Genomic DNA, 16,036 nt, shown 5'->3' on the forward strand with positions numbered 1-16,036 from the left:
TGAGTTGATCAGCTCGAAGTTTTAATGTTTTAAGTCAAGTGTTTGCTTGACGATTATTGAGCCGGAATAGAATAAATCGTCTAGTCTTGTTCGTCATCATCATCTCGTTGAATGAGGCGGTTTTAGTGTTGTTTTGGAGCGGCCTCCTTGCTCGTTTGAAGCTCTGTGGGTACATGTGATGCGATAAGATAGTTATCGTGTGACACGTCGTTTTCGTTCTCCGCCAGCGTCACCCGCGGCGACTACCTCAACACGTTCGAGTTCCTCGACAAGCTGGCCAGCAACCTGGTGGCCAAGCTGTCCAAGTGACGGTGCCGACTCTAGGGGCCCGCCGCTCCAGTGGACTCTTCGGCGACCCATAGACCATGACCTGACCCCGGGTCAACTCAGGTGGCGGGAACAAAATACGTGGCCGCTGTTTTCTCAGGCCGCCGTTTGCCATACAGGAACTTGTTCATCCTCCTAAGACGTAATTATGAGGTTGTGTTTTGATGAAATGCACTGGTTGGTCTTGCTGTTATATTCCACCCATGACGGTTAACAAATATTTTATATCAACTCATCTTTCAATAGAATGGTGCACACTTGTTTTAGATTGATCTACTTTGTCACGATGTGTCATGTGTTTGTAAGATTTGCGACACGTTTTATCCGTTCATTATCCCACTGTATTGAGGCGATGTGTGAGGAAGTTACGCACTATGCAAGAGGCACGACCGCCCGTGTGCCATCGCTCAACGATGAGTGGTGTTGGAAGCTTGTTACGGAAGACAACTGACCGCCGACATTCCCTACGCTCGCAGCCGCGCTCAAATCATAATCGGGATTAAATAAAATACTCCTGGTCTCAACGGTATTGCTATCAGTGAGTGGGCTACGGCATGATGCAGACAGTGCACCGACAATATACACACACAACAGACAACCTTAGTGACATACGCGATTCATCCCGTTCAAATACACAGCCTTGTCCTCCGCTCGGGGTGGACACACATCTCTCGGCGCGGCCGGCCGACGCCGTGACAGTCACCCTGATTTGGTACCGGCACAACTCTCCACCCCCCCCCCCCCTCTTCTCTGATTGTGGCGAGTGTTGCTATGTTCTGCTGGCCTCCGTCCTTATCAGTCGGTGACACACCAGGGAAATAAGCTAAAATTAGAGCGCTCTATTTATTGCTCCCGCTACTTCACCGTCTCCCATAGGGTCCTGTGTTGAGCTGGTGTCGAGGCTCTAAAAATGACGCCGATTTTTGCACCCTTCTCACGAAAACCGCTCGGACCGCCTGGAAACCAATTGTTCCGCTCTAAAAATTTCATGATCGACGGGAAAATGAATGAGGAAAAGATTGGTCCTGAAATAATTCTGAACTCCCTGTAGAACATATCGAAATATGGCTGCAAACTAGGAGCATGTCAAAATCGACAAAACAATACAAATAAACTTACCGGGATTTTTTATTTTCCATGCATCTGTGTATGAAATCAGTCGGTTTTTCGGAAAGATCATCTTCTGTTTAATAAATAATTCCACAATTGCAATCGAGAAAAAAAAACATTTCCGCTGTGACAGCAGTTTTGGCATTGTGCCAGTAGTGTGGCGTGCGCGGTGCTGCGTGGTCGTCGGGACGGGGTTGTGAGTATTTTCGGTGTTTTAAATGGTTGATGGCCATTTGAACCAGCTTCATATTATTTCCTACAAATTTTTGCATCAAATTATTGCTTTGAAAGATCATTGAAACCCCTTATCTCTTCATGAAACACGATCATATTCATCGTCGACGAAAATGGCGCGGGACTCCATGTGCATTCCGATCAAAATAAATCGTAAATTAAATAATATTCGATGATAAGTATCATATTCTAGTGACACATTTTCATAAAATAAGGCATACACTTTGCAAGGAAGTCAACATTGGATAATTGGATTCTTATTTTGCTCACATATCCTTGTAGTAGTCAAATGGCTCAATTGTTAGATAGATGCAAGTATATGTTTTGGCTTGATGTTTGCTGTGAAACCACCCAGCCACTTGCTGGTTGAGTGGTTTTCTGATAATTACCTGATAATCATTTCTCCTTTTCCTTAACAGAAACTAAAATTCCTTTCAAAGTAATCCATTTTAAGGAAAGGCGGCTTGCTCATTGGCATTTCATGTTCTTGTTTTGTTATTGCTGGCAGTATTTTGATACAATAATGCAATATGAATTTTTTGCAATAATAAAACCTAAGACAAACTTTGTTAATGCGTCAATCAAACACCCAACAGAAAGATTGTGAGTCCTTGTGACGTGAAGTAGAATATTCTATGAATGTGTTATATAGAATATGCCAAATATTAAATTAATTATTATTTGATACTGATAGCTGAGCAGTTGAATTATGCCACAATATAATTTCATTTTCTGGTTTTGAAATAGCCGGCAGTATTTTACTTTAACAAATGTAATATACATGGAATACATGTTGTTATGTTACCTATGCTAAAAGTTTAATAGCAGCCAACAGAAGGAGCTGTTTCAGTAGATAATGTTTGTACCTTATGCATTACCTTTCTTTTCTGCAGGACCATGCTTCCGCTGGGTGGTCGACATTTGCCTCCTGAAGAAGTTGAGCAACATGAAGACCACCAGATGAGGTGTCTGCAGTTCATGTGGAACTCTGCAGACTACAAGTGTCATGCCAACCACAACCAAAGTGCTGTGATCATGGAGGCATGAACCTCATGACAACACTTCAGATTTACAGTTGAACCAAAGTGTGATTCAAACCACCTGTGGCATCTCACTCAATGTGTGAACAGTGTGATTATTGTGCAGTGTTCAGCTGCAACTAAGACATTTATTAGTGACTTGTTTTGCAATTAGCCACCAAAAGCATTTTTGGGCTGGCTGCTGTAATTTGTTGTGCACTGCGCAATAGTGGTAGTGTTTTGTCACTTGTCAAGTTGTCAGTTGTGCATGTTGCATGTTTCTCTTCCCTCGGCCCTCATTATCAGTTAAGTGATGAATTGGCATCACTCAGTCTCCCCAGATCTCCATTGACTGTCTGTCAACCACCTAACTTGAGATGGTATTTGCTAATAGTGTCAGAAAAGAAGTGATTGTAGACATTTTTAGGAATATGAGCTCCGTTTCATGCGTGTTCCAGTGGCCATTTTGTCACATGTCCCATAGTGTAATAAATGGAAACTGTTGTTCCCTTTTGAAGGTACTCGTGGATGCAGAAAGCGTTGGGCCTAATCATTAAACGCACCCTCCTATCAGCGACGCACGAAATCGACAAATATCATCCTTTTTAGAACAGGAGGAAACGAAAACTTGTGAACATAGCTGTACCTACAACAGTGCATAAGGAATTGAAATTCTGGGAGTTTTTGAAATTCGGAGAAACTCAAGTTGTCGACAGGTATGCCCCCTTGCACGTCAAAGACCGCCTAAAAAAACAAACGTCTACAAATGAAGGCAGTATTCGTATGTTAGTTGTAATTGCAGCAGCCTAGCAACATGTATTGCGGTCCGATGGCGAATTACACTCGTGCTCAAAAACTATGCCGGTAACTGCCAATGCACTTAGGTCATACGTGAGGAGAGGAAGGGTTATGTCATATGTCAACATCATAGAAATGGCTTCATCTGAGCTGTGCCTATTGTACATAATTCAACCAATCTATGCATTTCGTTTCTTGCAATCTACTCATGCTTTCACTCCAGCTTCAGAGTAATCATCCCATATTGTACGTCTTAAGATATTGATTTCTATGGCGGTTTGCAATTACTAGCCACGTCTCACTTCAGTTTGGTGGCCCCGCATCGGCCCACTCGGCCGCTCTAAAATTGACTTACGGAGGAGGATGGTGGCTTTTATTTTAGCTTCTCCGCCGACTGCGGGGAGCGCCGTCGCCGAGGTAGGAGCAATAATTAGCTTATGTTTGGGACTAATTTCCACGCTTAATTAACATTTTAATGTTATTTTAATTAATTCATGTTAATCTTTGACGCATTCTCTTTCTATGGATACCATCCACCGGTCTGAGAATTACTGCCTTGCTGCGTAAGGGCCGATAAAAGATCACGCTTTTAGGGGTATCTCTTCAACATGGGGCAGGAGCAATAAATAGAGCGCTTTAATTTTAGCTTATTTCCCTGGTATGTCACCAACTGTTATCGGACATTCAGACACACCCACTGGGCCTCTCCACAGCGACACGAGGGGCGTTCTGACGGACGGTGAACTCACCGCGGTCCGTAGGGGCACTTCAGGTTCACATCGACGCACTTTTATACAATACTCTCTGGTTCTATGTACAGTGTTTTGGTTAGTGGCAGGCGGCGGGGAGGGCTCTCGCTCCCCGTCCTGTGCCTGGGTGCCGCTGGTCCCACCTAGGACTGACGTAGAAGCCGGGATGACGGTCCCACCGGTCTCGGGTCTCTCTGGTCCCTCAGAGAGCTCCGCCAAGCGGCGTTCAATCGTCATCGCTCAGCCGAGCCGCCTGGAAGTCGAGCTTCTGTTGGACACCGCGCAGCGACCCGAGCGCTCGCGGCCGGGGCATGTGGCGCCGGCGGGACACTGGACTGCTGTCTCCTCCGCCGCCGGTGGCGCCGCCTGCCGGCCTCCGGAGGCGCCGACCGCTGGGAGGCGCTGCAGGCACCGGTACAGGGTCCTCCGCCTCGTCCCTGCGGGAAGGAGAGCAGACGTACTTTTCACACTGACAAACGCCAAGCAGTAATTCCTAAATAGTGTACCTAAATGAGAGTAATCATTTGATTGATGCTATCAAAGAGGCATGACGCCGAACAGAATATAAAAGCTAATGCCAGAAGTTCGAATAAATGGTGAACGCCAAACTCATCCAATTATGCCTGCTAATCATATTCATAATGACCGCCAACACAGGGTAAGCCATCAAATCCTAAACCGCACTAATTGAACAAGCCACAAAACCTCAGCTTTTCGCCTCCGCAACCCCTCAGACGCCTGCAGGACCCCAAAGATCTGCAACAAGCTTTAAGTCGGATCACACTGCACACAGCCTGTTGTTATCAGTGTCAATAGTTACCTACGTTAGCGCAACCGACATGCCCCTTAGCACCTCACCATTTCTATCACATACACACCGCACAGGTGGCTCAGCTGACGTCCCAAGCCCCGTCACTCACTGGTCATCGTTGAAGAGCAGCACCCTTCTCAGGCTCATCTGATGACGCGCGGCGGAGGCAGCTGAGCCGGGGACCCGCTCGGGCGTGGAGCTGAGCAGACCGAGTTCAGATTGTAGACTGTCGCCCGTCATATTCAGCGGGTCCTCTGAGGGGTGGAAAATCGCAGCTGGTGTCAGGCAAATAAACGTCATACACTATTGACGTTAGCTGGTATACGGTCATCATCATCGGTACTGAGACTGACGTTAGTTTATATGGTTATATTATATCACAGTATACCGAAGGTAGCTGATATCACGTCACAGTTCGGTACCTATGCCAACCAGTAATCACAGTCACAACTCACAACACCTGGTACTGGACTCAGTCACAGACTCCCACGGTCAGCCCCGGCCAACTCATGTAACTCGCACAGCTACACAAACTGATGCATGTGACGCTACTACCCTACCACGTCATTAGAGTACGTTACTGACGTTACTCATACAGCCGGCCCACATCATCAGTAGACAATGAATGGACGAACATCAAAGGGTGGCGATGGTTTATAGTGGCCTAACTACACCGATAGCACCAATCTAGCGTCATAGGGGACACCAAACCAAACCGCGTGGGAAGCCAACACGGCAGAATGAGCTGTATACGAGCATGACATCAATAAAACACAACGCAAATGGTCTGGCGAGGGGAACGCATTATCTACATGCATGCGTCAATGATTGAGATAGTTATATAAATGTGAATGGACAAAAATGGTTACAGCCCTACATTACCAACAAAAACCACCGATGCCTGATGTTACATGGGATAATTGCTGCACTCCATCGGCATCGTGCCACGTCACCGCACTCACCATCATCGCTGTAGGCGGGTTCGAGCCAGGCAGCCGGCGTTCCGTTGGACTGGGGCGTGGGTCCGTCGGTCGTGCCTGCCACCGGTGCCGGCTGTAGGGGCGAGTCACCGGGTGCCGAGTGAGTGACACAGCGGACGGGCCAGCAGAGCAGCCACAGAGCGAACACCAGACTGGCCACCAGACTGGCGCCCAGCCGCGACAGCACTGCGCGGAGTGTGCTGATCTGGGGACGGGGATATAGACAGCGGGTCAGCTGGCAACGAAGGACTACATACAACGGAACCACCCAACAAGGATGTGAGAAAGAACGCAGACAGGCAAAGCCAGAGCGGGAAGCATCGGAAATGGCTCAAAGGTCAAAAGTGCAAAGTGTCATTAGCTTGCCTGCACCGATACAGAGATATTTTGACTTTAAATGTGATAAGTCAATGTTCATTGTTTAGGACGTATTAAGACAAAGCATGGAGAATATGGCAACACTAGCATTTATCAGTCTCGGCTCCCGACTCATCATCCCCAACCCAACATCTACCACGTCCCTCTCTCCCTCCCTCCCTCCCCTGTCCCCTCTGCGAGACTCACCGCGGTGCAGCAGAGGATGGTCAGCTGCCTCTTGCGGCGCGCCGCGCGCACCGCCGGCAGCCGCAGCAGCTCAGCGGCCGTGGCTCGCCGCGCCGGGTCCGGGTGCAGCATCCTCTCCAGGACGTGTCGCAGTGCCGGGGAGAGGGTGCGCCGCAGCGGCGCCGGCACCTGGCCAGAGCGGAGCTGGTGCCAGCCGGCCGCGCCGGCCGGCAGCTCCAGGTCGCAGGCCAGCTCCAGCAGCGTCAGGCCGAGCGAGAAGACGTCGGCGGCGGCGGAGAACCGGCCCGTCATCAGCTCGGGCGCCATGTACTTGGGGTCGCCCTCCATGGCGTCCGAGTCGTCCAGGTCACGCTGCGGGAGAAGAGCGGTGAGACGACGAGCTACCTGTCATTGTGGCTACAAAAACAGCGAGACAAGTGTGGAAACGGCAAACGCTGCCACCACTTAAAACACTTCACAAATACAGCCGTTAGCGGTGGAAATAACTCACCGAGCCGGAGAGGTCCATGACGAGCCCGAAGTCACCCAGCTTGCAGTAGCCCTCGCGCATCACGAAGATGTTCTCCGGCTTGATGTCGAGGTGAACCAGCTGATTGTCGTGCAGGTGTTTGATAGCCTGAGAGCGAGATCAGCGATCAAACAAGGTCATGAAATATGTGTTCAAGGAATCATATGACCTTGTATGAACAAGTGCGGGCTAGAACAATTAAGAGAGTTCGCCTGCTTACAAAACAAAAATATTAAGTCAAAAGCATCCGAAATGCTAACTCCAAACCACATTAAATCGTTCGAAAAATGGAAACAAAGAGAAGCTAAACGAAAAGGACTAAAAAATTACGAGTACTTAAAAATACACACAAACTATTTCCAGGCAAAGGCATTAGCTCACAGATCAACAGTCTGTCTAACCTCTCCCCTTCACCGTCAAAATAGGTACTCACCAGCAGCAGGTCGACCATGTAGGCCCACACGGTGGACTCGGGTATGCTGTGCTCCGTGTCGGCCACATCAGCCAGCGAGGTGGCGCACAGCTCTGTCTGCAGGTACAGGTGGTCGCGCTCCTCCCAGGCGCCGTGGAACGCCACGCAGTGACGGTGTGGCGGCAGGCGCTCGTGTTTTCGCACCTCCTCCAGACGCCGCCGGCTGCAGTACGGAAGGGAGGGGTGAGCGGCGCATGTCATACAAACTGGTCGACTGGAACAAAGTGACGGAGAATAGCAGTAATTTCTCATTTTGAGCAGATTGTTATTCATCTGAAAAGGAATTACGTCATATCGATCATCTAAAAACCGCCGTATCTCAGCACCACGCTAGCTTCTCCGCCCCATCCCCTGAACCTTACCGGTCGGCGTCGCTCCTGAAGCGCTGTCGGGACTTTTTGATGGCGTACATGCGCCCATCGATCCTACTGCGGGCGCTGAACACCTCGCCGAAGCAGCCGGAGCCGATCAGCCGCTTCTCGTCGAAGCACTGGTCCAGGTAGGTGAGCTGGTCGGCCGTGTTGTACAGACTGTTGGTGAGGACCGCTGTCGGACGGAGGAAGTTGTGTTAATAGGTCGATCCGTCGGTGTTTAACAGGACGATGACCGAAGGGTTCAAGGAGGTACAGAAAATGGTAGGCTTGAGTTTGAAAGAAGTGAGGAACATAGGCAAAACATGCACTTGTAGAACTCCACAAAAATCATTGTTCTCATTGACTCGTTCTATGCACACAAGTGAGGACGAGCAACAACGGACATAGCTCTATGGTACAAAGCTGCAAATGTATATGACTTGTCACAGTAAAGCAAATGCTTATTTTTTATGTTAATCCAAGTCTTTCGACTTTACCTGAACACCGATAGGTATTCCTTCTCAGTCACCTACACGAGTCGGAGTGGTCACGAAATGAGACAGCCACCGCGCCGGCCTCGGGCAGGCAGGAGCGGACGCGGCGGCGGCTCAGAGTGCTGCGGACCCGTGCCGGGTGGGGCGGCGGCGGCGGGCGGTACTTGCGCTCCGTCTGCGCCCGGGCCTGGTAGACAAGAGGGACAAATAGGGTCATGGCTCGTGGTTTGGTCAGATCGGAGAGAGTGCATGTGTAGCATGAAATGAAAAAGGAAATGAGCTACAAATATCATCTACCACCAAATCCTGTATGATGATACAGCAATCCAATCCACAAGTTTATGAGAACTTGACGTTAAGAATAATTGACACTCAAGGACCTCATGAACAACTATGAGATAGGTGCTTAGAAGTGACAAAATATACTCAGCCCAAAAATTCTTTTCTTAAACAAATAAAAGTAAGAAAGTGGAAGGTAGCTATAATTCATTAGTATGTTTACAAATGAATTGATGCTTATGATACTGCTGCATTACCAGGCAGTCAGTCAGATTTATTACCTTTTTAGTGCTGAATAATCCTTCAACTGCATTTTCAAACACTGGCACAGGTCGAGCGCTTATAACACTGGTTCGGCTCTCATTCATTGTGACCTGAAACAAGAAGTCACTATTAATTTGTTCATTATGGCAAGTTATCCAAGGGGTTGGGGGTTGTCTTTCCAGTTCTGTGCCTCACTGGTAGAACACAGAATTCCTGACATTGAAAGTGCTAGGTTTGGGTTGCTCCAGCCACGCAGCACATGAGCCTACTGAGGCATCATCTGCTTGGTTATTGGGATCAGCTGCAGTGCACTGAACTCTGTCATACTTATTATAAAATGAAATATGAAAATATAATAAAATGAAATTTGGCCATCTGCTGCAAATAAATATTGAGCAAAACAAAACAGCTTATTACTATAAAACTACATGTATGCTTAATGAAAATACTTCCTCTGTCTTCTTTTGCAGCAGGCTCAGATTTTGTTTTATAATAACGGCCTCTTAGTGAAGTTTCCAGCCTGATGACTTGTAGGCTCTTCCCAGTTCCCACCACTGCACAGATCTATGAATCGCAACTATTTTAATTGGTGTTTTTATCGATTATCAAAAGAGCCAATCAAGATAATAATGCGATCAACTTTGTGCAAAATCATGCAATGTAGATTATGGGAGCCAGAGCTGACTATCTAAGTGGTCAAATTGAGGTCATTGAGAGTTAAGCCAGTGCCGAGCTGTCAATAAGCCCGAAACTATCTGCTCATATAAAAAAGGCACACTTCCTGCTATAAATCATCATGCTTGCTTATGTGTAAAGGTAAGGATTCAAGCTATCATTTTGCAAAAGCATGTTAGAACTTAGAATCATTTAACTTCAATTTTTTTTTAATTTTGACTGCTGTCGTCAAGGCCCTATAGCCGTCGTGATGCTGCTTTACCTTGTCACTGAATAAGCAAAAGCACAAATAAAATGCACTTCTCTATCAGACGAAAGTGAGCCGATCAATTTTATCTGATTTATTTTTAAGTTAGACACAAAAATAAATTACAAATAAGAAATATTTACGTACCTTATTTGGTAGGACCGCTGCACATCGTCTAGCGTCGTTCTATTTTGTCACGCTTTCACGATTCTGTTTCGCGGGCAAAACAAGCCCTACGATTTTCTTCAAAATTTGCACAGACACTCTCCTGGGCCCCCTCTTCAATCTCAGTCCCACGCACAAGGGGGAAAAGCTCAAAAAATTGAGCGCTCAAAAAATTGAGCGGGCCCCATTATGAAGGAATAGGCGAAACGATGGTATTTTACAATGCCGTTAGCGTCACACTACGGCAAATATCGTATCCAAATAAGGTATCAATGGCAAGAGAGAGCAACAAGGTTTCTTCTCGAACACTCGCCGTGATAATTCATATCGGTGTTTTTGGAAAGAAAATGCCCTAAAGACGCTCAACTTTTTGAGCGCCACTTGTCGTTCGGGACCGCGATACTCAATAAATTGAGCGCCACGACAGACGACAGTCAGCTGGCGCTCAAAAAATTGAGTGCCGGCTAGCATCTACACTCAATTTTTTGAGCGTTCTCCGTGACAGGTGAAGCCGGTACTGGCTGCCATTTTTGATGTTATGTTCGTTGAAATACGTTAAACTGAGTTGAAACAGAAATGCAGTAAGTTGAATGCTACGTGGTACCTAAACTTTTCACAAACCCATGGCATCATGTCACATTTTCCGCTAGTAGTTTTATCGGTCGCCTTTCGGATTCGGCACACCTCAAAATCAAATACAGGGCTTGAATAATCCGTATGAATACTGTATTGCTATTCTCTGACTGTACTGGAAGAAGGGAATACGTGAATACAGAAAGATATCCACCCACGCTTGAATATTGGAGCAGGAAATATAGCAGGAAAAACTGTATTGCCACGGTTACAACTTACAAGGCTATCGGCCGCAAACAAACAAAAATACTATACAATGTGGGTTAGATTCACAAACATCATCAAGTGTGGAACACAGAGACGAGCAAAACAACATCACATTATCGCATGCCAGCCCGACCACATTGGAACCGGGTGACCTGCGACCGGAACCTGCGTCTTGCCAGCATACATCACAAAAGCAGGAGGCAGTGTTGTACTGCTTTGATCCAAAATATGCCATATAACAAATGATATAAACGACCTAAGCTCGGACTAAGCTAATCATTATCAAATCCTTAACATGTAAAGGACGAATGGAAACATCGAGTCTCAGACCAGCAGTAGCAACCATCACAGTAGCAACATCACAAAGAACACGCGGCATTTTCAGACAGCCGTTTTGTTATCGGGCTACAGGCGGCGACGGCGTGGTTGCAGACCAGCTGCGAGGTAGCGGCGTGCGGGCAAAAGGCGCGGGCACACCTCCATGTGGCCGTGCGGACAGTGCGCGGTCGGCGTCGCATAGTGGGCGGCATCGGGCTGTCCCGGGGCCGTCGAAGCCGCACAGGTTGTCGGCGCATGTGGGCGCGCGCGGTCACCACGGCCAGCTGCTCACCGCCAGCACAGATGCGCAGCGTCGCCGCTCCGCCGGCCAGAACACGCAGACAACCCTTCTTGCAGTCGCACAACACGTCGCCAAACTCATTCACCTGCTCCACCATGTTGTTGATGTCACTTAGTCGTTCAAGTTGTGGCTCGTGCCGTCGAGCATGACCTGCCCGATCGGACACGGGTCAGCGGCTTCTGCTCCAGCGAAGTCTTCATCTTGGTGACGTCTTGCTGATCTCCACAAAGGCTGAGCAGATGACCTTACCCACAAGGACGGCCGACGTCCTCGCCAGCGACCGCTTGGTTGTGCAGAACTGCCAGAAAAAGAAAAGCTGTTTGGTGATCTCAAACGATTTTTTTCTTTATGCAGTGGAACAAAATGGAAAATATGTCATACAACAGGAACTAAAAAAGATGCAGCCTAGGTCGTCTAAGAAATGGGTGCAACATTGATAAAATTCTTCATTGAATGAGTTCTGCAAATACTTTTGATAAAATGTGTGGTGATTATAAGGAGACCACTTTACTATAAAATTGCTCAGGATTCCCTATCTGGACCTGTCAAAAAATCCTGACTGCACACCAACAATGAGCATTAAATCCGAAACCTCTACCAGGTACCTAGGGATAATTAAATTCTGATTCAGGAAAATATTTCACATCATACAAATAAAAAACCTTTACTATATTGAAACTGAAAATGTGATGCCAATCCAGTGACCTAAGGGTCTCAAAGTATAATAATGAATAAATCTATTATAAATTTGGTGGTGACTGCCGACTGGCGTTTGGCGGCCTAGACCTTCAGGCTTAAAAGTGGCCTTCCTTTTCCGTTGACTTCGATCCTCCAGATGGAAATGATATAAAGGATCATTTTTATCTTATTTCATATGAGCCAGTCAGCAAAGTGGCTATCCTGTTTCAGCATTCACACACACAATAGTTGACTGTCAGTCTGTCATGCTGTCAGTGTTGTGAAGCAACGAAGGAGTTGAGTTTTGTTGATTATAAATTGTGATGTTATGTAAAGGACTGGAAAATGAATGTGAAAACTATGGAAACATATTGGCAGAGTATTGTCACTTACTATCAGGACATATGGATAGAGAATACACTCAAATTAATAAGAAATGCCAAATATCAAGGTACTCAATCACTGATAGCAGTGGACTATCATATGTTTTAATGTCAATTATATGAAAGTTAAGACTGAAACTACCTTTTACCTCATCATACCTAATGAAAAATTGTGTGAAGAAAACATTCACAGCCTCTTTGAAGCACTTAGACCACTAAAAAACAAAAATTTTCACGTAAATATGTTGTGTCTCCTTCCTTCTAAACATCATATCGGAGGCGCCACTTTCGTCGACAGTTACTTATCTGCACGCAAATCGAGGAAAACGTGAATTGATTGACGTTTACGTGTTTCCAAATTTAAAATCACAGCATATTCAAACTTTTCAGTGTACCTTTTAACATCTAAGTATAACTAAAACGATAAAAACTTACCTTCAACACAAGGACGACGACAACCACGAGGCCGGAGACGTCGCGACGAAATAAACAAACGGCGCCGCCAAATGAAAAATATTCTCCGATATGGGTAATGTGAAATTGAGTCGCAATCATTTTGGGTAGTATGAAAAATGCTCTTTCCAACAGAACCCTAGTAAAAAACCTGAATGGACAAAAAATAACTTTTATTTCGACATAAATATTGGCCTGTTTTTAGGTCATCCTGGTATGCCGTAAGATTTCGACCTATAAATTGGTGTTCCCCCAATCATTGAAGCTTGAGCAGTGAAAAATATGAAAGCCTAATCTGTTTTGCATCATTAGTGATTCTCCTAGGGTGTTGCCATTTCTCCCTAGGTGTTGCGAGTTGCTTTTGCAAAACGTGTTCCTGAAACGGCTCAATTTTTTGAGCCCTCAGCATTACGCCTATGGGAGCCTCTGACGTCACACGCTCAATATTTTGAGCGCTCAATAATTTGAGCTTTTCCCCCTTGTGCGTGGGACTGATCTGGCTGAAGAAACCTACCGGGGAATCCAAAGGAAGGGGCCCAAAGAGGCCCCCAAAGAGGCCCTTTCTAAGTATTGCCCCTAATTTCGCGACCAACCCCGGCAATATGCACATCATTGGAAAGAGGGTAATTTCCCAAACAAAAAACCCAAGTAACATTTTTCGATGGGGCCCACCTGTGGCCCACGGGACCCAATTGAAATTTGGGGCCCAATGGGGCGGCCCCTACGATTTTCTTCAAAATTTGCACAGACACTCTCCTGGGCCCCCTCTTCAATCTGGCTGAAGAAACCTACCGGGGAATCCAAAGGAAGGGGCCCAAAGAGGCCCCCAAAGAGGCCCTTTCTAAGTATTGCCCCTAATTTCGCGACCAACCCCGGCAATATGCACATCATTGGAAAGAGGGTAATTTCCCAAACAAAAAACATACGTAACATTTTTCGATGGGGCCCACCTGGGGCCCACGGGACCCAATTGAAATTTGGGGCCCAATGGGGCGGCCCCTACGATTTTCTTCAAAATTTGCACAGACACTCTCCTGGGCCCCCTCTTCAATCTGGCTGAAGAAACCTACCGGGGAATCCAAAGGAAGGGGCCCAAAGAGGGCCCCAAAGAGGCCCTTTCTAAGTATTGCCCCTAATTTCGCAACCAACCCCGGCAATATTCACATCATTGGAAAGAGCGTAATTTCCCAAACAAAAAACCCAAGTAACATTTTTCGATGGGGCCCACCTGGGGCCCACGGGACCCAATTGAAATTTGGGGCCCAATGGGGCGGCCCCTACGATTTTCTTCAAAATTTGCACAGACACTTTCCTGGGCCCCCTCTTCAATCTGGCTGAAGAAACCTACCGGGGAATCCAAAGAAAGGGGCCCAAAGAGGGCCCCAAAGAGGCCCTTTCTAAGTATTGCCCCTAATTTCGCGACCAACCCCGGCAATATGCACATCATTGGAAAGAGCGTAATTTCCCAAACAAAAAACCCAAGTAACATTTTTCGATGGGGCCCACCTGGGGCCCACGTAACCCAATTGAAATTTGGGGCCCAATGGGGCGGCCCCTACGATTTTCTTCAAAATTTGCATCGAAAAATGTTACTTGGGTTTTTTGTTTGGGAAATTACGCTCTTTCCAATGATGTGCATATTGCCGGGGTTGGTCGCGAAATTAGGGGCAATACTTAGAAAGGGCCTCTTTGGGGCCCTCTTTGGGCCCCTTCCTTTGGATTCCCCGGTAGGTTTCTTCAGCCAGATTGAAGAGGGGGCCCAGGAGAGTGTCTGTGCAAATTTTGAAGAAAATCGTAGGGGCCGCCCCATTGGGCACCAAATTTCAATTGGGTCCTGTGGGCCCCAGGTGGGCCCCATCGAAAAATGTTACTTGGATTTTTTGTTTGGGAAATTACGTTCTTTCCAATGATGTGCATATTGCCGGGGTTGGTCGCGATATTAGGGGCAATACTTAGAAAGGGCCTCTTTGGGGCCCTCTTTGGGCCCCTTCCTTTGGATTCCCCGGTAGGTTTCTTCAGCCAGATTGAAGAGGGGGCCCAGGAGAGTGTCTGTGCAAATTTTGAAGAAAATCGTAGGGGCCGCCCCATTGGGCCCCAAATTTCAATTGGGTCCCGTGGGCCCCAGGTGGGCCCCATCGAAAAATGTTACTTGGGTTTTTTGTTTGGGAAATTACGCTCTTTCCAATGATGTGCATATTGCCGGGGTTGGTCGCGAGATTAGGGGCAATACTTAGAAAGGGCCTCTTTGGGGCCCTCTTTGGGCCACTTCCTTTGGATTCCCCGGTAGGTTTCTTCAGCCAGATTGAAGAGGGGGCCCAGGAGAGTGTCTGTGCAAATTTTGAAGAAAATCGTAGGGGCCGCCCCATTGGGCCCCAAATTTCAATTTGTCCCGTGGGCCCCAGGTGGGCCCCATCGAAAAATGTTACTTGGGTTTTTTGTTTGGGAAATTACGCTCTTTCCAATGATGTGCATATTGCCGGGGTTGGTCGCGAAATTAGGGGCAATACTTAGAAAGGGCCTCTTTGGGCCCCTCTTTGGGCCCCTTCCTTATGATTCCCCGGTAGGTTTCTTCAGCCAGATTGAAGAGGGGGCCCAGGAGAGTGTCTGTGCAAATTTTGAAGAAAATCTTAGGGGCCGCCCCATTGGGCCCCAAATTTCAATTGGGTCCCGTGGGCCCCAGGTGGGCCCCATCGAAAAATGTTACTTGGGTTTTTTGTTTGGGAAATTACGCTCTTTCCAATGATGTGCATATTGCCGGGGTTGGTCGCGATATTAGGGGCAATACTTAGAAAGGGCCTCTTTGGGGCCCTCTTTGGGCCCCTTCCTTTGGATTCCCCGGTAGGTTTCTTCAGCCAGATTGAAGAGGGGGCCCAGGAGAGTGTCTGTGCAAATTTTGAAGAAAATCGTAGGGGCCGCCCCATTGGGCCCCAAATTTCAATTGGGTCCCGTGGGCCCCAGGTGGGCCCCATCGAAAAATGTTACTTGGGTTTTTTGTTTGGGAAATTACGCTCTTT

At 47.3% G+C, this 16,036-nt stretch overlaps 2 protein-coding genes across 12 annotated transcripts in view; one reads left to right on the forward strand and one right to left on the reverse strand.

The window, feature by feature from the left end:
* The window catches only part of LOC122389773 (isocitrate dehydrogenase [NADP] cytoplasmic-like), a 19,197-nt gene extending 18,346 nt beyond the window's left edge, over nt 1-851 (forward strand). For all 7 annotated transcript variants that reach the window (XM_043382132.1, XM_043382128.1, XM_043382129.1 and 4 more), the window contains one exon: nt 228-851. In XM_043382132.1, the coding sequence (XP_043238067.1) occupies nt 228-309 (82 nt within the window). In that variant the 3' untranslated portion in view covers nt 310-851. The remainder of the gene's footprint in view (nt 1-227) is intronic.
* Nucleotides 646-10,235, reverse strand: LOC122389771 (membrane-associated tyrosine- and threonine-specific cdc2-inhibitory kinase-like). 5 transcript variants are annotated; one of them, XM_043382123.1, is made up of 10 exons: nt 10,032-10,235; nt 8,980-9,072; nt 8,459-8,606; nt 7,935-8,118; nt 7,534-7,735; nt 7,083-7,208; nt 6,593-6,943; nt 6,011-6,101; nt 5,158-5,302; nt 646-4,674 (listed from the first exon to the last, which is right to left on the reverse strand). In XM_043382123.1, exons 2-10 carry the CDS (start codon nt 9,064-9,066, stop codon nt 4,464-4,466), a joined length of 1,545 nt encoding a protein of 514 aa, XP_043238058.1. In that variant the 5' UTR covers nt 9,067-9,072; nt 10,032-10,235; the 3' UTR covers nt 646-4,463. The 5 variants fall into 5 exon arrangements, with proteins under 5 accessions (XP_043238058.1, XP_043238057.1, XP_043238059.1 ...); XM_043382122.1 differs by having other exon boundaries at nt 6,011-6,233; nt 10,032-10,179; XM_043382124.1 differs by having other exon boundaries at nt 9,900-10,034.
* Between the last annotated feature and the right edge of the window lie 5,801 nt (nt 10,236-16,036).

The sequence above is a fragment of the Amphibalanus amphitrite genome, unplaced genomic scaffold, assembly GCF_019059575.1.
Source record: "Amphibalanus amphitrite isolate SeventyFive unplaced genomic scaffold, NRLGWU_Aamphi_draft 000371F_arrow, whole genome shotgun sequence".
Lineage (NCBI taxonomy): Eukaryota > Metazoa > Arthropoda > Thecostraca > Balanomorpha > Balanidae > Amphibalanus > Amphibalanus amphitrite.